The 24,585-nt window shown below is 48.3% G+C and overlaps 1 protein-coding gene across 1 annotated transcript in view; it reads right to left on the minus strand.

Annotated features, from left to right (window-relative positions):
* Brd4 (bromodomain containing 4) overlaps nt 1–24,585 on the minus strand; it is a 114,143-nt gene that overhangs the window by 3,920 nt on the left and 85,638 nt on the right. The window contains 11 exon segments of the mRNA XM_029562017.1: nt 1,567–1,671; nt 1,674–1,967; nt 2,556–2,931; nt 3,057–3,109; nt 11,706–11,816; nt 13,012–13,307; nt 13,702–13,901; nt 14,312–14,521; nt 22,264–22,392; nt 23,341–23,703; nt 24,091–24,380. Coding sequence (XP_029417877.1) covers nt 1,567–1,671; nt 1,674–1,967; nt 2,556–2,931; nt 3,057–3,109; nt 11,706–11,816; nt 13,012–13,307; nt 13,702–13,901; nt 14,312–14,521; nt 22,264–22,392; nt 23,341–23,703; nt 24,091–24,380 — 2,427 coding nt within the window.

Here is a 24,585-nt window from a genome sequence, read left to right on the forward strand (position 1 = left end):
CTCTCTCTCTCTCTCTCTCTCTCTCTCTCTCTCTCTCTCTCTTTCTCTCTCCCCTCCCTCTTTTTTTCCCTCCCTCCCTCCCTCCCTTTTTTTCTTATAAAAAAAACCCCAACAGGTCTTAATAGTCCGTAGCCCTGGCTGGCCTAGAACCTACTATGCAGATCAGACCGGCCTTGCATCTGCCTCTGTCTCCCAAGTCCTGGGATTAAAGATGTGCGCCACCATATCATACTTGACTCTTCACTGTCCCAGTGAGGAAACTGAGCTCCCTGTCAGAGCCTCGGACCTAGTCAGCTGGTCTTGCCCATCCCAATAGTTTTCCTTCTGCCTATATCCCCATTAAAAAGAGGTCTTGCTACCTGTTATAGCTCAGACCAGTCTTCCAGGTTCTACTTGTAAGCCACTATGCTAACATAGGAACACTTAGGTCCTCCATAGTACTCCTTCCTCTGTTGTCAGGCCTATGGTTTAGAGGAACAGCCTTTCTGCTGGTAGCTTTGAAAAATGGCTTAGGAGTTCAGGGATCATGTTGGAAGCTGGATGGGTACCAACTCAATCTCTTGACAACTTGGCTTATGGTCCAAAGCCCCCAGCTGGGTTAAAACCCACATGGTTCCTTATGCTACATTCTAGGTTGTAGGAGCTTCGGTGGCAATGTGGGAATTTGAAGCAGAGGATGACAGAGGTCCTGGGCCACTGGCCTTGGCTGCCCAGAGTCAGCTCTTCTGCCATCTGTTCATGACCTTCCTCCCATAGACTAAGAACAGCACAGCTGCATGGGTGGCCATGTCCAATTCCAGTTTTTCCCAGGGAGGACTGACAGCTGCTCTCAGCTCAGGGTGGCAATTCACTTGCCACCTGGCAGACTGTGTTGGGTCTACTCGTCACAGCCCTGCTTTCCTGCTCAATTTGTAGGCCGCACTTAGTGTACCCCCCAGGCAGATTGCACTATGTATGTACGTTGCTGAGCTCAGGCACCCCACTTTGGTCTTCAAGTATTTGATGGAGGCTCTGACTGGAATATTCTCCAGTCGAAGACAGTCAGGACATTTTGGGTAACCAACACTGAAGAGAGAAAGGGTGTGGCCTGACCAATGCTGATGGAGAAGAGGAACCTTGAACTAGGTTGGAGACAGGTACTCTTACTGGGTGCACTCCAGTTGTGATCACCAACATGGTCCATGCATTACCACCTGGCTGAGCTCAGAAGATATTGCCTGCCTAACAGTCTGATTCCTGTCTTGTCCACTAAATTACCCACTGCTTGCCCCACGGTCACCTTCTCTAGGAAGCCTACCATGATCCTGAGGTAGATCTCGTGTCTTACCTTGCTCCTGGCTTTCACTTAGCAGGAGTTAAGGTTGAGGGAGATCTTATTCTGAACTATCTCAAGCTCATAAACAAGAAGATACCTGACAGAAATACTGCAGCTCCCTGGGTGCAGCTCTTCTCTCCAACTATGCAGAGCATGGCCCTGAACTCACTGCAGCCTGAACACAAGTAACCCTCTACTTTTCCTCAATGAGACTCCAGGCTCTACAGAGCATAAGACCAGGGACCACTTACCAGCTGAGTAGGGATCTGACTTGTGGTGTCGGGGTGAAGGGTGATGCTGGATGACTTGCTGAGGCTTGGCAGGCTGTGGTGGGGGTGGCTGCTGTCCTGGGGGTGTGGCAAAGGGGGTGGTGGTTGGGACTGCACCTTCACAGAAGGGAGTAGTGGTGTGGGGGGCTGCACCTTCTGCAGCTGTTGTAGGTACACCTGCATCTGCATGGAGGTGAGGGGTGGGGCAGATGGCTCTTCATCCTCCAGCAGCACTTGGGGGGGCTGAGCCATGGGGGGCTGGGGGAGCATGGGGGGCTGAGTCAGGGCTTGGGACACAGCTGGTGGTCGGGCAGGCTTGGGGGGCAAGGCTGCAGCTCGGTTGCTGGGACGTGATGGCTGCTGGGGCAGCGCGTTGTGCAAAGCTGGAATGACAAAAAATATGGAGCTAAGGTCTTAATGGCCCAGGCACTCTGGCCTGGTCTGACCCTGTCTAGACTCCACTGACCTCTTTCCACAATTCCTCCAACTAGTCATCTCTTCCCATCCTCCACAGGGTCCTACAAACATCAGAATATAGACAACTTCCAAAGAGGCCAACAGAAAAGGGTTCCTTGCTACTGGTCATCCTATCCCATATCCTGGGCACAACACTTGTTCCCTGTTCTCATTCAGGTCTTTAGGCCTCAATGCAGGTCTTGGCCCCCTACTCACAGTCCTCCACCAACCTGCCAAGAGGGTGAGCAGTCCTTTAACCCCAATGTTGTCCAGGCTCCACAGGACTCTTTATTAGAGTGAGTATATCCTCTCCATTCCTAAATGGAGCTGTAGGGAGTCTTTTTTGATCTAACACAATTCCTAGACCCAAAGAATTGAACTCCTAACATGCTTTATCTTGTCCCAGAAGCAGCTGAACTTGACTACTGAGGTTAAAAGGCCACCCTACAGAACACCTAGTCATGATGTGGGAGAACCAAGGTGGGAGAGGGGAGGGGAAAGTAGCCATGGCTCACCTGGAGGAGAGACCACGGCATGCTGGTTCAGATGGGGTGGAGTGCTGTGCTCAGGTGGCTGGGGCAGGTGAGGGGGCAGCTCAGGCTGCGGCAGGTGCAGGATGGGCTGGGTAAAGTGGCCAATGGGGTCGAAGACACTGCCTGGTAGCTGTGGCTCCAGGACGGGTACCTGGGCAGAGATGAAGGGTGGGGGCGAGGACTTCATTGCTGGGGCAGTCTGCTGTGGCATGGAGGGTGGCGGTGGTGGGGGTGGGGGCTGTTGCTGCTGTTGCTGTTGTGGTGGTGGGGGTGGTGGAGGCTGTTGGGGAGGTGGGGGTGGCTGCTGGGACACAGGAGCTGGGGTCGGCTGCATCTGCGGATGGTGGTGGTGATGATGCTGCAGGCAAAGAGAGAGATACCCAGGCTATTGTCAGGCAGGTGAAACCAACTTGGTCAGATCAACAATGTCCCCTTAGTTGAGTGGTCAGCTATCACCTAATGACTTACTCCTGAAGTACATACCTTTTTCTGGTCCCTCCCAGGGTGCCCTTTCTTTTTCGACTTGGGAGCCATCTCTGCAGGGAAAAAAAGAGAGGGTAGTGAGGCTCTGGGGGAGGAGATCATGAATTGACCTTGGGTTCAGAAGGGAAAGCAGATGTAGGGCATTCAAGACAAGGGCTGGTCACACTGAACAAGAGTCTGGATTGGGCTGTCATAGAGGAGAAAACAAGGTATGAAATGTCACCTACCCATCTGCCTGGCTCTATCTTTTCCAGGGACCATGCCTGAAATAATGCCTCTTGACAAGCACCAGACCACTGGTTCCATTAAAGGCCAAATCCCTGACTGTATCAGAATGTGAGCTATGGAGACACAGGTCAGCACTCTGGATTATAACCTTACTCTGTTCTGGAATAAGCTGGTATGTTTGACATGATCCCATTTATTGGACAGCTCCAAGAAGTGAAGGCAACTGTTCAGGGTCACAAAGCTAAAACAGCAGTTTGGGGGCCCTTGCTTCAGAGTGGCTTAAACTGGGATGGAGAAAGATCAGTGATGTTGGCAGGGGCATGACCTGACCAGAGCTACAGGATGGGGAAAAAAAGTGCTGGTGGGTTGGGATCCCAGAAAAGGGGCCCTGTGTGAACTCCTCTGGGAAGAGGGGGAAGATGGAAGCAAGTTGACCTCCTCAGAGTAAGCAGGTGCTCACTGCCTCCTTTCTCTTGAGGAGACAGATCTCAGTGATGTCATCTCATCTCTGGGATAGTCAAGGTGCTATAGAGAGAAGGCAGTATGCTCAGACCTGCCTTTTGTGAGGTATGCTTAAAAACCTAGGTGTATACCTCTGCCCCCACTCTACAGATTTATAAGGAACTTCTGTCTATCCAGGACAGGGAACAGACCTCGGCCAGTGTTCATGGGCTGACAAACCATATAACTGTCAAACACCAGATGGGAGGTAAGGTCCATAATACTGGGCCAGCCTTTTACATTCCTGTCACCATGAGTCACCTTGTGGCTTTACTTTAACTTTCCCGGAGAACCTTGCCGGGTTATCAGTTCTTGCTGATGGTGTCAAGAGGACAGCACCTTGCCCAAACCAAGGCTACCTCTCTGCTCATAGATGTTTCACAAAGGCTGTGCCAAGCTTCTGTGAGATCCGTGACCCCTTAGGTGCAGAATGCCATGGAGTAAGACGGGACCTTGTGCCCTTCAAGAGTTCACCACTCCATGCAAGACCGACAAGACATGGACACAGACCTTGGCAGCCATAGAAACATGACCTCACATAAATGGCCAAAGGCAGCATGAGTCAGGACATCCAAGAACTAAAGACCAAGTTCCAAACTTGGAAGCCAGGAAGCAGGACTCTCAGGACTCCTTGGACCAGAACAGGATCCCTGGTGAGGACGACACTCTTGTAGGCAAGACAAGTGTTTATGGCCAGGGAAAGGGTACTTGGCAGCTGTGGAGTTTGGGAGTAGCACTGACCGGAGATCCTACACCAGAGATTCATATGGCAAGGGAGGGAAGAGTCTGACACAGTCAATGGACAGGTTCCTCCCTTGATACCTATACTAGTGTGAGGAGGTAGTGGGGTAGAGTGGCGAACTGGGCATAAAGACAGGAAGCTACGAGATAAAGATGGCCCTACTATACCAAGTGTGACCTGGAGAAGCCTCAGAGGAGGTGCCCATATACTGAGTGTTGAGAAGGTGGCTAAGACTGGGGCTGCCTGTTGTCTGGGAACCTTGAACCAAGTGTTGTTTTTCCACTTACATAAAAGGGTAACAGCTTCAGCCCTTCACCATCTGCCTGCAAGCTGTTAACCCACAAAAGTAGGCGTGGGACCAAGTACTCTGGATGAAGGGGTTCTAGGAAGTATCTCAGGTGCTCTGGAAAGGTGACAAGGAGTATCATGGGGCTCATTGTCAGAGTAGAGAAGGTACAAGGCAGGCTCCTGGAACCAGGTGAAACTAGGAGAGCTGAAATGTGTTGTGGGGCTGCCCTATCCAGCTCCTGTGACCAAACTTTGTGTTGGGAGTTACCCGTAAGAAGACAAGACAGTAAGTGCACAGCTTCATGACACACCAGCCCCAGACACCCCCACACAAAACTCTCTAGAAAGGGTTACATGAAGATGGCCTCAAATACTGTGTGATCTTTATTCCATGACAATCTTCAACTCAACACAAATTGCATCTTTACATAGGATGGTATTGTACAAAGAAGTAAAATGTTTTTGTAAAATCTGGTCAAAACACTGATTTCTCCCACCCCAGCCCACTTGAGCAAAGGGACAGAGAGGGTTAAGGGCAGGCAAGGTGGAACAGAGAGGAGCCTTCTATTGCTCTGGCCAGCTCCTCTGAAGGACCCCACAGCCAGGTGGTGCACTGGAGCCCTCCAACAGCATCTCTCCTGGAAACCGCCAACAAGGAAGGGGGGTGGGGGGGTAGGATACTGTCCTTTTTCTGATTGTGTTCCCAGGGCACCAGGTACAAATTAACAGTTTAAGTCTAAAGTTTTCAAGGTCAACAGATCCTGAGTGGTCTCTGCCACAGAGAAGCCCCCATATAGGCAGGGATGGGATCCTGGACAGGAAACATAAGAGGACTCTGAGGAAGAGCTGGCCTGTAGTTACGGCCTGTGTGCATGCACATGTGTGGACAGAGGCAGGGGTGGGGGAGACCCAGCATGTGGGAATCTAGGTTGCCATTTGGTCCAAGATAGCAGAATCTTCCCAGAATGATAATGCCAACTGTTTCCCAACTGTCCCGTGGGAATCTTTGGGCATGATACTCCCCTCCCCCAAGCAAGCCAAGTTCACTAGGGACACATCAGACACAGGCCAAAGGGCAGCTCAAAATAGTCTGTTTAGCAAACCCAGCTGACTAGAAGATGGACAATCAAAGAGGACTTGGAATGGCCAAGAACTCAGCATCACCACAGGGCAATCAGAAATTTTGGTTCCCTAAGGCCACAGTAGGTCTGGGGCACCAAGCAACCCAAGGATTCAGGCATCTGGGGAGGGCTTCCAAGGTCAGGGGTGGGGTGCAGGTGCCAAGCACCACCTCAGTCTACTTTCAGCCCCAGGCGAAAGGCTCTAAGGTGTCAGGAGACGGTCAAAGCCTCTTACAAGCACACACACAGCACATTTTAAAAGAGAAAAAGACAGGAAAACGAGCCCCCTAAAATGCAGATACAATTCCTTAGGGCATTTTCCAAAAAAATGCCAGGCAGTTTTCTGGTGAGCTGCTCAATTTATGACCAAAAAAGAAAAAGGGCCAGTACTTATTTTTAGAGCTAAAAACTCTAGTTGGTGTGCCTCTGGAAGGGTTTAGATGATGTGGCCCCTCTTCGCCTGCCTTAGCCCCAATAGCTGCTGTCATTCTAGGGAGCTGAAGATGAGGAAGATGGCATGCTAGTAATGGCCCTAGAGATGCACTGTGGGCAGCCTTAGTGATTGTGATGTCCTTCTCAAACACTCCCCAGATCCTGTCCCTATTGAGCAGGGCTGATGGGCCTGTATGCCCCTTACTAGCAGCCTTGAAACTACATTTCCTACATGACTTGAGAAAAGACCAAAGAACTTGGGAAATGTCCACCAGGCCACTTGAGCTTTTAGCAATACATGAAACAATGAGGACTGAAGGAGAACTTCGGGAGGCTGTGGGTCAGCTAACGCTGGTCACAGCCTCTATGTGGCAGAGTCAACAAGGATGGCTTCACGCAGCCTTTGAGGGCTCAGCTGGCCTCTTCTAAAGCCCCCATGTGGGAGGTCAGAGTGTTCATCCTTAGGGTGAATCAGATCTAAAGTCACTGCAAGGTCCAGGAGGAAAGCAATTAGGGTTTGGAGTCTCAGGAAAAGAAGGGACAAAGAGGGGAACACTTTGCATACATAGCAGCAACACATGTATGCATGTAGGGGATTGTCATCACCCTCTAGGAGATGCCACCCACCCAGAGGACCCCAGACGACCAGGGAGGCTAGGCAGACCAGGCAGGCAGTCTTTGTACAGGGAGGCCAAGCCGGCAGGCCAGGCAGGCAGCCTTCCTGAAGGTGGGACTAGGTGTATGCTGCTGGACATGACTAATCCACCCTGAGGGACAGGCCCAGGGCTCTGAGAATTCCATAACTTGATGGAGTCCTGTCCCTTTCACAGAAGATAATGGACTTAAGCTATAGCTTGCTGGGAAGGAATCTGGAACTGAAGACCGTTTTATTAAGATTCCGTGTCCAATGATTAGGCAGGACCTACATAGAGGGAGAGAGAAACCAGTGTGAGAGAATGGTGTGGAATGTACCGTTCAAGTTACAAGAACAGAAGAACTGCAGATCAAGCCAACCTCTGTGCCCTAGTGGCTGAAAGGGTGGGCATGAGAAAACCTTGCTGGAAACCAAGAGCCCCATCCCTACTGGGCCTGCCTCAGCAGGGACAGATAAACCCACACCTTAGAAAGGCCACAGTATGTACAGAAGGCTTTCTAAAATTGCCAAGCTTGTCTGTGCTTCTAAACAAAACAACTGCTTCTGCTAATGAATTTCAAGTGTGCCCTGCTGCACCTGAAGCCACCCACCCCGTATGAAGAGAGGTGCCCCTTAATTGTCCATCCTATTAGCCAGGTGTGTCAAGTTCATCGGGCTTCAGCTGACTGCTACTTAGGGAGGCAATACCAGCCCTTCCTCAGTATAGCCAGGAAAGAAGTCCCTGACAAAGGAGGCAGCACTAGAGTGTAGAAGTTCCTATTGAGGAAGGCAAAGAACAGAGCCATCTCTGCATTCTTTCACATCCCCAGAATAAAAGCAGAAACTATAAAAATAAGAACATAATAGTTGGGGTAGGGTGGGGAAGGACAAAGAGGAAAGCCTTGTCATCCTTTCCATCCTTTTCTAGGACATCTAACATGGCTTCTGGTCCAGGGAGAGGTCTGGATGGGTTCCTACATGTAGTGGAGTGGCGCCTCTGTAGGAGTCAGGGATGTAACAATCCCTAGCTTCAGAACATGCATGGGAAAAACATGCCTGGGAAAACCCCGCCCACTCAGCCTTTCACTGTAGGCCACATTCCACAAAGCTGGCCCTCACCCCAGGGAAGCCCGAATCACTCCAAGCTGCAGCTCCTGAGCTTGCCTTGCCGGAGGTATCACCTGGGGGTGCAGACTTCCTACTTACTCCCTTCAAGGGCCTCATCCCTTCCTAAGGCAAGTGTCACACTGGTCTTGAGATGGGACTGGAATGAATCCCTCAAAGATCCCAGGGAAAGGGGGCTGAGGCTGGCTTCCTAGTCAGAACCTCCAGAGTGTCTCATGGCCTCTGTTTGCACTTCCTAGCTCTAGTCTTTCCAAAACATCAAGCACTCTTCTTTCCCCTGGAGCTACAGAGGAACACCCATATGCTCCAATGCTGGGAAAAGGAAACCAAGAGACTAAAATAGCTGAACTGCATTATCAGAGGGCCAAAGTCCGAGTCTTTTTGTTATCTTTCTCCAAACCTATTCCCATTCAGGCAACTGATGTATACTCTGGGGGTGGCTCCAGAGAGGGACATAAGCTATGTAGCCACTCATGCCCACAAAAACCTGCAGAAGATATGTGGAGAAAAATCAGGTATTGGCAATATGAGAAAAATGAAGGGGATTCCTAGAACATCCCTTACCTCATATACCAGCTGATCTGAGCCTATGCTAGTGACTGCATGGCTAGAGCTGGGAGAGCAATGGAAAAGAGAGAATCACAGTGCCTTCCTTGGGCCTGACAAGTCCAGGTCTGCAGACATCCTAGCAGTTGAATGGATGTAACACTTGGGCCTTACTCTACTTGTCCTAACACTGAAACCCTGAGCAGTTCCAGACTCAAGCCAGAATCAAAAGTTAATGAAAAAAACCAAAATACAACAAATAGTTGAGTTCAAAGAAGTCATAAGACTAGTCACTGGTGCTGCATACTGCTGTAGAAAATGAGAGAATACAGAGGGGCTGGAACCCAGCTATCATCTGGACAATCTCCTTAAATTGTAGCCTGGTCCAGCCCTGTGCATCATGGAGAGCTATCAGGAGAGTTTCTTATAATATCCTTCCATTCCGAAATGAGTGCATCTTGTGGTTTTTTTTTTCCTTTTTTTTTTGGGGGGGGGGTGTGAATTTATGTCTCTGTGCCCATGTCAGTAGATCTGATCTTTAGTAGTACAAGTGGCAAAAATAGGCCCACTGGGGAGTTTTAGCTTCAATTCAAATGAAAACATAAGAACAAGGAAGGCATAAAAAATTAAGGCCCAAAAGACCAAAGGGATAAACACCTTAAATGCTCACCCCGACTCAGCCTCACTCCACTAAGGCAGAACTGCTTGCAATCAGCACAGAAGTTGGGGTGGCTGGGTTTCCTGGATCCAGAATAGCTGTCAGAGAATCTGTCCACCACCGCACCTCACAACCACCAGGAAAAGCGCAATGTGGGAAGCAGGGGCTATATTCCACTGGTATGACACGTACTGGTGTGTGTTAGCTCCTATTTGGCTCCCACTTTGGGATCTGAACAGGACTGTTCTGAGCCATTCAGCTCATGACAGCACATGATGCACACAGTAAGAAAGGAAAACCCAGTGCTCCACTGGCAAACCCAGTGGCCAGGATGATCAGAAACCAGAGCCAGCAAAACCCAAGTGGGAAAAGCATCTGCGAAGAGGGAGGGGCCCAGCTCAGACAGTAAAGTGAACAGCTACGGCTAGGTAGCCAGAGCCAGCAGCTCCATGACTGTAAATCTCCCCCCCTCTCTTCCTACCAGGACAGCTGTTCCCAGGACTCTCAGATTACTTGTTGCACAATCTTTCCACTTTTCTTTAAGGGAGAATTGGAAAAAAAAAATCTTTGTAATAATAGTGAACTGTTGGAAATGGCACCATGGTGGCCATGGAAGCAGGACACTCTCATGGGAGTCCAGGAGACTCCCTAAAGCACCAGAGGATTGTGGGGGTCAGTGGCTCAAGGTATGGGGGGGCTCTCAGTTCTCTAAGTCCCTCCAAGCCAGGTTGTTTCATCATCAGTGCTAGTCTCTGCAGTTTTCTTTTGGTTATTTGGATTCTTAGAAGAGAAAGCTATAAAACTTCAGTAGGAACAATCTAGAACACACACGAACACACACGAACACGAACACGAACACACACACACAAACTTCAGTAGGAACAATCTAGAACACACACGAACACACACGCGCGCGCACAAGGCAAATCTGAAATTTGGCTGGCAGTGAAAGGGAAAAAGTCAGTGGCCACCACGAATGCTAATGGAGCCCAAGAATACACCCAGCCCCACTTGAAGAAAGCAGCCGATGGTCAGTCCTTCACAGCAGGTCTGGGGTGCAGCTCCCCCAGCTTATTGATGGGATAAGAAAGCAAGGCAAGTTGTTCAGGTTAGAAAGAAGGCTGATAATGGAGGCTATGAAGCCGGGCAATTGCCCATGTGTGTGGAGGGGGTGGGGGGCACAGAGGATGGATGGATAATCCACTAGTGTCTCTTCCTCCTACCCCCAGTTTCCCTGGGCAGAAGTAGGCTTAGCCCACCCTGTGTGTACAACTTAGAACAGCATAGCTCATTTCAGCTGCTGTGAGGGAGCTTTGTAACCTTCCTTGAAAGGATCAGGTCATTATTCCAGAGGTAGAAGGGATACATGGCAGAAACCTTTTCATCCAAACATTTATTTCCTATTGTAGAACCTACATGTCCCCAGCCTACCTCGTAGAGAGTATCTGAGACCCCAGGGCTGGCTTCTAGGTGGTCTGCAGTTTAAACACTCAGATTATGAAACCTGCCCTGCCCAGGGGCAACCACATTCACAGGAGCCATGTGTGTTGGGCAACTCAGGTACCATGGTGTCTTCCCTACCCTTCCTTGAGGCCAGTGTGAATACCTAATTCCTCTGGGAACACCAGGGAACACAACCTGCTCCCACTATCAGTTCTGCAGCTGCATTTCAGAAGGTGGGTTCTGAACATGAGTACAGGCCCACAGAGCACAAAAAGGGACCACTACAAGAGAACACACATATCCAGGTACATGCAAAGTTAGAACATAGCTAGGAACAGCCAACACAGCAAGCACACTGTGGGAAGACAAGGGCAGTTCCCAGAGTTCAGAGACCATGCCACAGACAGCAGTGGCCAAAAGCAGACTGACCATGCAGGCTGACAATTGTAGATGGCTTGGCTCTACTAGCTGCTAGAATCTGGCCAAGTCATTCCAGGAGATTTACTAACATGTGACTGATGCCAAAAAGACCAAGAGGATATTCTATCCAGTGGGGCAAAAAATGGTACTGGTGGTGGAGTGGGTGGGAGGATGGGGTATGACATGCCACACTAAAGTTGATGGTAGCATTTGGAGACCCAACACCTCCAAGCCTTAAGGCCTGGAACTTTCCAGTGTCAATACCCTTGGCCACTTACTCTCTAGCTCAAGCAGGGCTACATGGCAAGAAAATACAGCTGCACAGGGTGCAGGGCCTCTCAGCATCCCCAGGGAGAAAGATAACATGACAGATGAGCAAAAAGAAGGGCCCAGGAAGTCTTTATGACCTTTGACTCTGGACTTTAAGCAACCTGGATAAAGGACAAGAGCTAGTCCCATGCACAGGTAGGGATAATGTGACCAGAGGCTTAAATAAGAGTTGTCAGCTAACCTGTTTCAGAGTCTTCACTGTCAGAGGAGCTGGACTCGCTGGTGCTCTCCGACTCAGAAGATGAGAAGCCCTTTATCTTGGAGGAACCAGCAATCACATCAACTTTTTCAGCTGTAACCCAAACAACAGACCTTTGTTAGGCAGAGTAAGAACGCAGGAGACTGTTGCTAGCCACAGCACACTCCCTACTGCCCAGAAGGCAGCTCAGTGGGAAGCCTGGCCCCATGGGCCTGAGGGTTGCTCCTTAGTTGGCAGCCACTACCAACCCAGGCCCTGAGTGGTCCCACGGTTCTCACTGGTAGTCTTCTACATACTAGCCAAAGAATGGCTTGTCCTACAATTTCAAGACCCTGTCAATCTCTTAGAACACCCTCTGAATGGTTTTCCAAGAACTCAAGAGACTAGGCGAAAGTAAATTCGTTGCATGATGTACTGCTGGGCCTTCTATGAAGAGGACCTATGGAGGATATTATGCACAGAGACACAGCAAAAGAAGCAAAGAGCTCTCCCAACATTCCTGTTTGGAAGAGCTCAAAAAGAAGCCCAAACGATGTCACTGAACAGCAGACCCAGCGGAAAGGCCCGAGACAGCAATGGGCAAAAAATACTTTTACATCCTAAGCCATCTGGTACTAACACAGAAAGTTATGTGGCAACATGAGACATATATAGTATGAAGGCTGTTGGCAATGGGAGATTGGGTTTGCAACATCCCTGCAAGAGAGTAGGGGGCTCAGTTCTGACTCAATATCACACACATCCCTGGGACATTTTGGACACCCCTTTCCTCCTAGCCTCACCCTTACAGAGATGGGAGGTAGCTTTTGAGGAAGAGTACATGGCTAGCAACCAGAGATGAAAGGCTTGCAAGACAGATTCAGCTGGGTCCCAGACAGCCACCAGAGAGAGGTCTAGGAATACACTGATAATCCAGTGTCAAGTGTGGTATCATTCTTGGGGTTTCATTTTTACTACATGTGCGTGCATGTACACGTACACGTACACGTACACGTACACGTACACGTACACACACACCAGAGAAGAACCTGAAGGGGTCAGTTCTCTCCTTCCACCATGTGGTCCTGGGGATGGGACTCAGGTTGTCAGGCTTGGTGGCAACTGCCTTTACTTGCTGAGTCATCTTGTCCACCCACCCCTATTCTTGGGATTTCTATGTCAAAAGCATGACACTGTTAATTGTGGGAGGGAAACAAAACTGCAGATATAGAGTGCTGAGTCTAGGGAAAAAAAAGTTCACTGAGAAGTTCCACAGGAAAGACCCCTTTACCCAGGGGGTCAAGTATACCTTGAGGTTTTCTTTTCTTCCGCAAACAGGAGGTGACGTAGCGCTCTAACTCTCGCAGTGTGGATGGTTTCAGGGTCTCAAAGTCAATCTCAATCTCATCAGGGTTGGAGTTCTTGAGCGAGGGTTCCCTTGACTGGATAATGTGCACCACACGGCCCAGCTTCTCACCGGGGAGCTTGTTGATGTCCAAGCTTAGCTGCCTCTTCTCCTCATAGGACATGGGTTTGCACTTGTCCTCTTCCTCTGACTCATATGTAGGAGGGGGCTTGTTCTTCAGGGGTGCTGGTTCCTTCTTGCTATGAAGGTACAATGCAGATACAATTAAGAATGGGTCCCCTAAGGAAGTTGTGAGCTCATTCAAGTACATGTAGCATGGGAGGAGGGGACTTCCCACACCCAACTAGAAATGGGACTCAAGGCAGCTCTGCACCTAGGAAGACCAGTAATAAACTGGCAGGCTGTGGAAGCTGGGGCTCTGCTGTGGCTGCATCCTGACCACCTACATCTACTCTCTTTCACAGTGAGCTATCAAGGCCTATGCTAGAGAAAAAGACAGAGAGAGAGCACTTAAGTGCTGCTCATGGGAAGTTACCACCCAAGACTGGTGGCTGCAGTAGCAGGGTACTTTTCCTCTCTATCAAGGGTTTCTGGGATACCCCCCCCCCCCAAGAAAATTTAGGAAGCACAGACCTCACACTGCTGTTGCTGCTGTTATTTTTCTTTGTCTTTTTGGGAGGCAGTTCCTTGGCTTTGCTTTTTTTATTTTCCTCTACTTCCTCTTTCTTTTTGTGCTTTTCCTTTTTCTTTTCCTTCTTATCCTTCTCCTTTTTCTTTGGTTTGTTCTGCTGGGGCTGCGAGAGGGCTGCAAGCTGCTCGTGCACGGCTTTGAGCTGTGGAGCAATAAGCAAAAAAATATACAATAGGGCTGAGATGTTCTCTCCAACACCTGAGTCCTGGGTGACGGCTCTGTACCATGTGGAACAGTGTGGAGGCTTAAGTATCAGTTTGTGGGTAGGAGAGGGAGAAGATGGGCTGGCTATCAGTTAATGACTTCAGAAGCACTGGGCACTAAGGACTTGATGACTAACTGGGAGGGAAAGGATCGAGCAGGCAGCCCCATGTGCCCAGAAAATGACCACCACATTCCCACCTGGCCCATTAAAACACAGTATATACATGTTAGTTAACATGTGCTTGAACTAATAGGAAAATACCGCAAGGGAACACATGAGGATACAGAGCCAAGAAACCTCTGGGAGACTAGCCTGGCTTTTGGGCATAGAACAATGGGTGCCCTTACCTGCTCCTGGAGCTCAGCCAGCCGCTGGGCTCGCTCTTCCTCAGAGTCATCAGTGGAACTGTCACTGTCGGAGGAGCTATCACTGCTGCTGTCACTGGATGAGGGTGGGGGCACCACCTTTGTAGGAGGTGGCACTGCAGGGGAGGACACGGCCATCACTGGCTCTTCAGGCTCATCTGGCATCTTGGCAAAGCGCATTTCAAATACATCCTGGGGAGGGAAAGCCATGCCTATGAAGCTTTAGTAGTTTCCGGAGCCAAATCAACAGGAAATAAGTGAAAGAGTGAAGCATCACAAGATAGGAACTCTTCTCTGCCACAAACATGGTGTGTGTCTGTGTGACAGTAAGGCCTTCTGGGTCTTTTAATACCTTTGGTGTCCTGATATGGCTGGGCACTCACTCCCTGGAAGACACAAGTGACTGAGAGGATTGGCTTGCTGAGGGTACTCAATAAATGGCAGGTCAAGGGCAAGACCCCCAGAAAATCATGTCAGTGAGGCTTCTGTGATGTCTGTAGCTCCTAGAAAAGGGCTTTGCTAGCCTTTCACATAGAAGAAACAGCACCAGTAAAGGCTCTAAGTTGAGTGTTCCTGGCAGAGGGCATAGCATGTTTCTGAGTCTGCTTCCCTGCTCCTCAGTGTTTCATGAACACTTAACTGAGCAGAGGCAAGCCCTTAGCTGAGGTACCTCCAGGGATGCAGGGTAGTAGTGTATGGTGCAAGAGTAGCTTAGGGAGAGAGTTACCTTGAGGTGTAACCAACCAGAGCAGAGATCAAGAGGATTCTAGGCACAGGAATTCATTCCAAGACCTCCTCACTTAAAATCCAGAAATCAGAGATAATCACGAGGAATTAAAAGCTCAGGCAGCAATAGACCTGCTTGTCTGCCTAAGGATCAAATCACATGTCGTCAACCAGCTGGCAGGTCCGTCTATCTTGGGAATTCTATGATCAATCCAATGATGACCCACAGGACAGAGGTAGAAAGAAAATGGCTGGCTTCACAGCAAGTTTTCAGACCTGCTTTACTAATGTAATAAAATTGGGGGTGGATCTGGGGGGAGACAGAGACAGCCAGAAAAGTATGCTGAGTACTGGTGGTAAAGATGATAAAAGTATATTGTATGAATCTCCCAAAGAATTAAAATATTTTAAAGAAAAGAATGAAATGCTGACCATGGTAGCATATGCCTTTAATACCAGTACTCAGGAGTCAGAGGCAGGTGGATTTCTGAGTTTGAAGCCAGAAAGGGCTAGATAGCGAGACCGTGTCTCAAAAATCCAAACAAGACAAAAAAAGAATAAAATAATCAATGTAGCAATTCACAAACTGAAGAGGACAATCCCTCCTGTGTATCCTACTTCCAAGAGCAGTGTGTGTGGGTGGGTGGAATATGGAACCTGCTGTTTCAACTCAGGGCACACTTGTTTTCTCCCAGAGCCTGGCCTAAAGATGCTGCCAACGGACAGCTAGGAAAGGGTGCCCTCTACAGCAGGTATTGTGTAAGTGGTGCTGCTTCCTACACTCCCAATACTATTTTGCAAAGCTAAACTTCTTTCTTCCACAGTAAGGTCTTACCTAGCATTCTGTTCTGTGTTGTTTGTACTAGAAGCACTAATTTCCCAATCTTTCAGAAATAAATCCTAGAGCAGATCCCAGGACAAATATACATAGCAGATGACTAGCACTTCCCAGATATGAGACCAGGAAGGAAAATGGCTTCACATTACAGGAGAGGTTCCTACAACAGTAACTAAGTCCTCTAACACACAGCATTTGCCATGTGGTAAGAAAACCACAACCTACTACTCACAGTGCTCTGGACGTAGGTAGGCCAGGGCCCCTCAAAAGGCAGTCAGAGCCATGGGTTTCTGTAAGGCCAGGCCCACAGTCGAGCAGCACAGAAGTCTACCTTTTACCTGCTAAGGCTTTATAAGGGAAGAGACCAACTGTCCTTCCCAGAACACAGGAAAGGCCCGAGCAGAGGTTTCTACAGGCTAGGCATCTGTGTCCAGCCTTTCTGAGCCAGCTTTTGAGATAGCACTGCCTTCTGCCATAAGGCCATCCCCCTTTTTTCCTTCTTAGACTGGCTGTTGTGGACATGGTGAGTAAGGTGGAGAACACTCACTCTGAGGTCTCCCTCCATTCTCTTAAGTGCTTGTGGCTCTGGCTTGCTCAAGACCAAGGTTAAGGCCACGCAGCAAGAAAGCCAGACAAGATGAAAAAGCATCACCAGGCAAGGATGGAGCTACAGCTTCCTAATTGTGTCCAGTTTGTGACCCCATTCTTCTCCTCTTTCAATGGGACCCGAGAAATCTGCTCTAGCCTAGGTAGGGGCATCAGGGAAATCCTTAGCTGCAGGGAGAAAACCTTGCTGAGTGGCTCTCTGCTTTCAAGGAACCAAGAGTCTAGGGGGAAGCAGGATCATCAATGAACACGTTGATTATAAACTGTTCTGTGTGTTAAGAGGAAAACAGCAAGGGAGTACAATGAACAGGGAGGAACTAGAAGAACACCAAGGCCAAGGCCTGGAAAACAAATGGGGACCAGGAAGGATGGTATCCAGGGGATGAAAGGGCTAAGAGCACACAGACAGGACTTCTGTGAGGCCAGAGAGAGATCAGTGAGAAATGAGGAGCAGTTAACACTAGCACATGGACAAATGACACTTGGATCTGCTGTTGGGCTGACAGCATCTCAAGGTAGGTTCAGTTCTCTGTCTGGCATTCCACCAACCTCTGCTCATCATAGCTCACTGGTTTCAGACCACGTATTTCTTTGTGTTAAAAGGCTGACTAGCCTCCCTAGTACAGGCTGCACCTGATCCACAAAGGAAGCACACTACTCCCTTTAATAAACAAGTTCAGATGCACAAACATTCTCAGATGAACCAGTCTAAGAGGCAAATGCTGGAGACTAGAGACTCCTGGGATATGCAGGGCACAGATCTGAGTTGGAAACTCAGTAGGCGTTGCCAGGTGCTTGGGATGAAGCCTGAGTAGAAGACACAAAAGACTTACATACCTATATCAAAACTTGCCTGCCTTTAGGACCTAATATACTTTTCCTCTGTAAAAACAATGGAATACCACTCAGTATTTGTGACTAACCCCACCTTCGAAATCTCTGACAGCCACACAGGCTGTAATTTCTATCAAACTTCCTAAATGACTCTTCAAAACAGAGCAGAGTTGAGGGTAGGACAATAATCCAGAGGAAATCAAGACTAACCTTCCATTCTTTTTAATATTTTTTATTAAAAATATTAATTTATGTGAGTGCTTTGTCTGCACGTAAGTGCACCCATGTAGACAATGCCTGCACAGGTCAGAAGAGGATGTCCTCTATTACTCTCCACCTATTCCTTTGAGTAAGGGTCACTTACTACATCTGGGGTTTACATTTTCTCAGCTAAATAGCCATTCTCCTATCTCTATGCCCCTCCGAGTTGAGGTTACAGGTGTGTGAGGGACACCCAGCTTATTATGTGGGTGCTGGGATCAGAAATCTGGTTCTCATGCTTGTATACAGTAAACACTCTTAACTCTCCAGCCCCCTCAATAACTCTTTTCAATTGTATTTATTTTTTATATTTTTTAATTTATATTTTATTTTATGTGTTATCAGCACATGTATGTGAGCACACCCACCCGGGTTGTGCAACCCTGTGAAGGTCGGAAGAGGGCACTGGATTCCTCTGGAACTGGAGTTAAGGACTGTTCGTAGCCACCATGTGGGTGCTGGGAATTGAACCTGGGTTCTCTGCAAGAGCAGTCAGTGCTCTTAACTGCTGAGCCATCTCTCTAGCCCTTATTTTTTCTTTTATACACGTGCTTTGCCTGCATGCAGGCAAGTGCACTGGTGTTGTACAATGCCTCCAGAGGCCAGAAAAGGGAATCGGATCCCTTGGAACTAGAGTTATAGGCAGTTGTTAGCTGTCAAGTGGGTGCTAGCAAGTGAAACCGGGTCCTCTACAAGAGCAGCCAGTACCCTTAACCGCTGAACCATCATCTCTACAGGCCCTCCCTCAGAAGATGAGCGAGGGTGGGGGGGGGGCTTTGTTTCTCTCCCATTCTAACTACTTCAAGCATTATGATATGGGAACATTTGGAGAAAGAAGAAGTACAAAGCCCAAGATGCTACATAAACAATGGCTTTCCAGAAAATAAGCTCCCCTGGCAAGAAGAGGTGGTGCTACTTTCAGAAACAGCGTGATCCCATTCCTAGGGGAAAACATCCTCTTCCTGCCATGCCTGAACTGGGCCCTCCTTGACAGTAGGACCTGATGTAAATCTAGCTTGTTATCATTAAGTCAGTGCCCAGTAAGAACTCTGCTCAAGAGGTTGCAGTGTGACAGACATCTTGGTGACAGACAGCTATGGGTGAAAACACCATGTTTGGGCAGGTTCACACATCGAGGAAAAAGACAAACAAACTGTAAAAAGAGGAGGACACTCCAAGGTACCAGTGGAGGACAGAAGAATCAGGTGCAAAAAATAATGGAGATCTAGAGGTACTTTTTTTTTTTGTGTGAGACAGAGTCTTACCATATACGGATCCCTGGCTGTCCTGGAACTTGCTATGGTAGATCAGGCTGACCTTAAACTCACAGAAATCCACCTGCCTCTGCTTCCTGAGTACTGGATTGAAGATACATACCGCCATGTCCGGTTTAAAAATGTTTTCTTGGCGAGGCGTGGTAGTGCACGCCTTTAATCCCAGCACTTGGGAGGCAGAAGCAGGCAGATCCCTGTGAGTTCAAGGCCAGCCTGGTCTACATAGTGAGTTCCAAGCTAGCTGGGGATACAGGGAGACCCTGTCTCAAAAAGACAAAAAAAAAAGTTTTCTTTTGCTTTACTTTCTTTGGTGTTTTGGAAGATGAATGTGTCTTATAGGCTCCAAGTACTTGAATACTTAAGTCAGTTGGGAAGAGTCACAAAACCTTTAGGAGGTGTGACCATGCTACAGAAGTGTATCTCTAGGGGCAAGCTTTGAGAGCATATGGCTTTATCCTACTACCAGTTACTCTCTGCTTCCTCTAAGATGTGAGTGCTCAGCTTTCTGTCCCAGCTGCCTCCTGCCATGCCTCCCACCATGATGGACTCATCCCCCTGGAACCATAAGCCCAACTATAATACTTTTATCAAAGTAACAGAAAAGTAAAACTACACCTTCTATAAATAAAGTAGTCCTAGACTATTCTTCTGTGTCGGCAGAGAAATTTTTGGGGCTTTGCAGTTTCTTCAGTGAGGATCAAATAAATGGAATGAACAACAAATCTAGGCACTATGGACAAAAGCCACTCTGATTTTTCAAGAGATGGAGAAGGGCCGAGAAGGAGGGGACCTAAGGCAGAAGTCTGAAGACACACTGTCACAAGGTGACCTTATGTAAGAATTGCAGTAAAAGCCCGAAGTAGTAGTACACTCCATTAATCCCAATGCTAGAAAGGCAGAGGCAAACAGATTCTCTGTGAGTTCCAATCCAGCCTGGGCTTATAGGGAGGCCCCTGTCTCAAAACAAACAACAGTAAAATTTAAAAAGGGAACACTAGCCCGCAATACAAAGAGAAAAAACTAAGGAACACGTTCCAGAAATAAAAACTTTTTAGCCTGAGCAGGTACTTGAATAAGACTAGGCCAACACCACCACCAAAGAGCATATTCAACCTCACCAAGGGAAGAATTTTGCCACCTCTTGATTCTTTAAAGTCCTCTGAACTGAAGGCAGTTCATGATCAGCAGCTGAATGGCAGAATGAGAGATAATGCCTTCACTCCAGTGGGAAGAGAAGATGTTATGGTGTGAACTTGGCACAGCTGGGGAGCTAAACAAACCAACTTAGAGGGGAGGGAGGCATTAGGGGTCAGGTGACCCCTGGCATAGACTAAGGTGTCCACCAAAAGCTTTGCCAATCTTTACTTCTGCAGTGAAAACAACTAGGCTGCTGTGTAAACAGCTGTGGGGAAGCCCTTGGATCCACAGTTAATACACCTGTGTCTTATGACAGCAGCTCACAGACCACTGACTGAGAGCAGAAGCAAACCATGGACTATGGAAGAAATGGTTGGGAATATTATGTTCCTACATGTCTCCTTTAAAAAGCAGGTAAATGGGGGCTGGAGAGATGGCTCCAGTGGTTAAGAACACAGACTGCTCTACAGAGGACCCAGGTTTGCTTCTCAGTACCCACATGGTGGCTAACAACCATCTGTAACTTCAGTTCCAGGGGATTCAGTACCTTTTGACCTCCACAGGCATTGCATGCAATGGGTACACTTACACACATGCAATACACTCATACACATAAAATAATAAGTAAAATATTAAAAAAAAAAAAAAAAAGAAAAAAAAAAAAAAAAAAAGGTAAGCCAGGTGTGGCGGTGTACACCTTTAATCAATCCTAGCACTCAGGAGGCAGAGGCAGGTAGATCTCTGTGAGTTCAAGGCCAGCTGGAGCTGCAGGGAGACCCTGTCTCAAAAGACCAGGAAAATAAAGGCAGGTAATAAAGGCATTAAATACTGGCTTCATTAACCTCCCATTCTTTTAATATTTTCATTAAAAATATTAATTAACGTATTTTATATGTATCAGTGTTTTTCTGGCATGTATATAAGTGCACCCATGTAGGCAATGTCTGTGCAGGGTAGAAGATGATATCAGAACCTCTGGAACTCAAGTTAAATGATGCATGTTTGTTAGCTGCCGTGTGGGTGGTGGGAACTATCTGGGTCAGTGCTCTTAACTGCCCCTTAACCCCCATTCTTCCCCCCTGGAATATTTTACTTATTATTATTTTTTTTAATGCATGTGAATGTATTGCCTGCACATATGTAAGTAAGGGCACCCATGTCATGCAATGCCTGTAGAGGTCAGAAGAGAGTGTCAGATTCCCTGGAACTGGAATTATGGAAGGTTAGCTGCCACGTGGGTGCTGGGAACCAAACCTGGGTGCTCTGCAAGAGTAGCTGATGGTCTTAACTGCTGAGCCATCTGTTCAGTCCCCTTAACTTAACCCCATTCTTAAAAAGCCTTGGGGCTGGAGAGATGGCTCAGCAGTTAAGAGCATACAATTCAGGCAATATACTCATACACATAAGAAAAAAATTTAAAAAAAGAATAAAATTGAAAAAAGAAGCCAGACCTCACACGTGTGAACCCAGCACTGAGGAGGCTTATGCAGGAGGATCACTACCAGTGTGAGGCCAGCCTGGACTCAAAATTCCAATAAATAGGGAGCTGAAGGGATGGATGGCTCAGCAGTTAAGGCTGCATGGTGCAGAGGACTGTAGTTCTATTCCCTGCACCGTCAGGCAGCTCATAACTGCCTGTAACTGGTTCTAGGGGATCCCAGCACCCTCTTCTGGTTTTGGCAGGCACTGTACTCATGTACAAACCCACACTCACATAGCAAATCAAATCCAACAAACACATGAAAAATGAAAACAGTTTACACATTCATGCTGTACCCCCCACTGCCCTCTCAACTTAAAGGACAGAGCCCAGGAATTCTACCTATTAAGGACTATAATCACATAGGCTCATTTATTAATAGCCACCCTGCAGCATATGAAGTGAGGAAATATCCACATGTGAGCAGTTACTTTGGCTTACAACTATCTCAAATATCTACACTTGATTTAAAGTATTACCCTGCCTACTCTGACAGGTCTATTTTGGGAAGAGATTGGGGACATGCAACAATACACATGCTCAGTCAAAAGCAACATAATGCAGGTGGAGAGGAAGAAAGGGGAGGAAGCTTTCAGTGGGACACAAAACCTGCTACCCTGTTTTATTTTTAATAACCCTGACTTAAAATATGTGTATACATTGAACTGAGTTAAAGTCCACTCTTCCAAAGCCTCATGGCATTACCCAAGGGAAATTACAGAAACAGAATCTACCAAGGCTCTTAAAGAGATCTGACCAGCTCTTCCTGGAGTCTCACCTGGAGTTTTCGGGCCATGGCTACCACTTCATGGTCAGGGGGGTTGTATTTGTAGCAGTTGGAGAACATCAATCGGACATCAGCACCAAATTCCTGAGCATCTCGGTATTCCCGGGACTCTAGTTTAGACTAGAAATACAAGAGTGGTCCTAGTCAGGCATGTCTATTCATGGCACAGTTGGGGAGCACAATGAGGGCTGCCTGTGGGAACACAAACTGGCCTCTTAGTGGCTCTGTTTAATCCAGACTAGAGTATGGGGTGAGGGGGGTTACATAAGGACAATAGGTCATCTCTCCAGTTCTTAACATGAGATGAACAAGGAGACACACACAACCAAGTCTCAGGGCTGGTAACTTTGTCTTTTTGATTGCGAACCTGGGTTTTTAACGGCTGTGGTAACTCTCCAGCCCAAGTCTCAGGGCTAGGAACTGTCCTTTTGCACCCCAAGCTTACCTACTGAGGTCAGTATGATGGCTAAAGGGAAAAGGAACACAGAATTCTAGGACTGCTCATGCCAGAACTAAAGAGAAGATCTGGATCCAGTTCTGATTTTGCACACACTTGTGTTGAGGGCATAGAATAAAATAATGGTTCAAGGACCACAGCACTGTCTCCTGCTTGGCCTGTTTGAGCAATCTTATTCTAATTCAAAAGAGAATGAAAAAAAACAAAAAACAACAAACAAAAAAAACCCAACCCAAACCAAACCCCCAAAACTTAAAGGCCCCAAAATACCTTGGTGAAAAGGTTAGCACCTAGTGTTGGGTCTCCCACAGAGGAACAAGAAGTCTTTTCTATCACAACAGGCCCACAAAGCCCTCATGCTCTCCAAGAGCACAAGCCAGGTGCATTGGTGCCTGGGGGCATTGAGAAGACTTGTGTGTGCTTCTTGCTTCTCCATAAACCAAGAGAAGTGGTGTGATTGCCTGAAACCAAAAGGCCAAGCACACTATGCTGGTGCATGTCTCAATAATGCCCTGCAGAGGACACCCAGGGCTTCCTTGGATTGGTCTAAGAAGAACCCTGTCTCTGTCTACCATGTTCCCCCGCCCAAGCCCAGGAGCCTGTGGACTGACCTTGATTGTGCTCATGTCCATTGGATGCTTGATGATGTCACAGTAGTCATGCAGGCCCAGTGCCTCCACATCCACAGGCTTGTAGAAGGGCCAGGCATAGGCAGCATGCTTCTTGGCAAACATTTCCTTGAGGATGCCGCTGCAGCACTTTAACTGCTCAGAGACCTTGCTGCTCTTCTCTGGTGCTGGGTGCTGCTGTGAGTCGGGTACATCCTTCTTTGGGGGCTTCACAGGTCTGCTGCTCTCCCGCCGGGGACCCAGCTTGGTAGTCTTGGGCTCAGGGGCCATTGAAGGCGGCTCATGAATGGGATCGATGGTGGTGGGGGTGGTAGTATCTGCTTTCCTCTTCACCCCTTTCTTTGTCTGCCATGAGCATAGGCACAAAAGGCTCGGTCAAAGGCTCTGGCTTGGACAGCTGCTCTTTGGGATCACCTCTGAAACCAGGCCCCAACTAAGGTCCCAATACTCAGGTCTGGCCCAAAGGTATTGCAACGTAAAGGACTGAGGACATGGAGACCCTGTCACACCACTGTGTTCTGTAGCTGGGATAGGACCAGCCAGTAACAGAAGAAAGCACAAAACTGAATGCAAGATTTATCACTCAGGCCAAATAAAACCTCTTTAAGAAGTTTCCTGTTTAATGCCAGGGTCTCTCCCCAGAGCCCACTGAAGGAACAGCTAAAAGAAGCTACCTGTCTCTTGTAAGCCCATCCCTGTTGGCAACAGTCTACCAGTGCCCAGGATGCTTACCTTCACAGGCTGTGGGGTGGTAGTAATGATGGGCGGATGGCTCTGCACAGGCTGTGGAGCTGGAGCGGGTGGGGGTGGTGGCTGGGGGGGCACTGGTGGAGGCGTCTGTAGTGGTTGGGGGGGTACCACTGTCATGATAGGAGTCTGGACAATGAGGTCTGGGGTGACAGCAGGAAAGGGGTGAGGTGTGGCCTGCACGGGAGGAGGGTTCTGCTGAGGGGTCTGGGTCTGCGGAGGAGTTGATGCTTGAGTTGTGTTTGGTACCGTGGAAACACCAGGCTTTGCCGTCCCTACAAATCATAAAAAGGACAGGAAGCTGAGACTGTGCTGACATACACTGTCTGACCCTGTCAAGACACCCACACACATTTGTGTGGTACAAATGCTTCACAGGCAAGAGAATTCTGCACAATGCTACTCAGCACTGTGCTAAGCCTATCCATGTGTCCCCAGGATTCAGAGAACAGTGGAACACAGTACTTCCTATTTCCTGTG

Source organism: Nannospalax galili, unplaced genomic scaffold (assembly GCF_000622305.1).
Source record: "Nannospalax galili isolate Female #2095 unplaced genomic scaffold, S.galili_v1.0 scaffold2094, whole genome shotgun sequence".
Lineage (NCBI taxonomy): Eukaryota > Metazoa > Chordata > Mammalia > Rodentia > Spalacidae > Nannospalax > Nannospalax galili.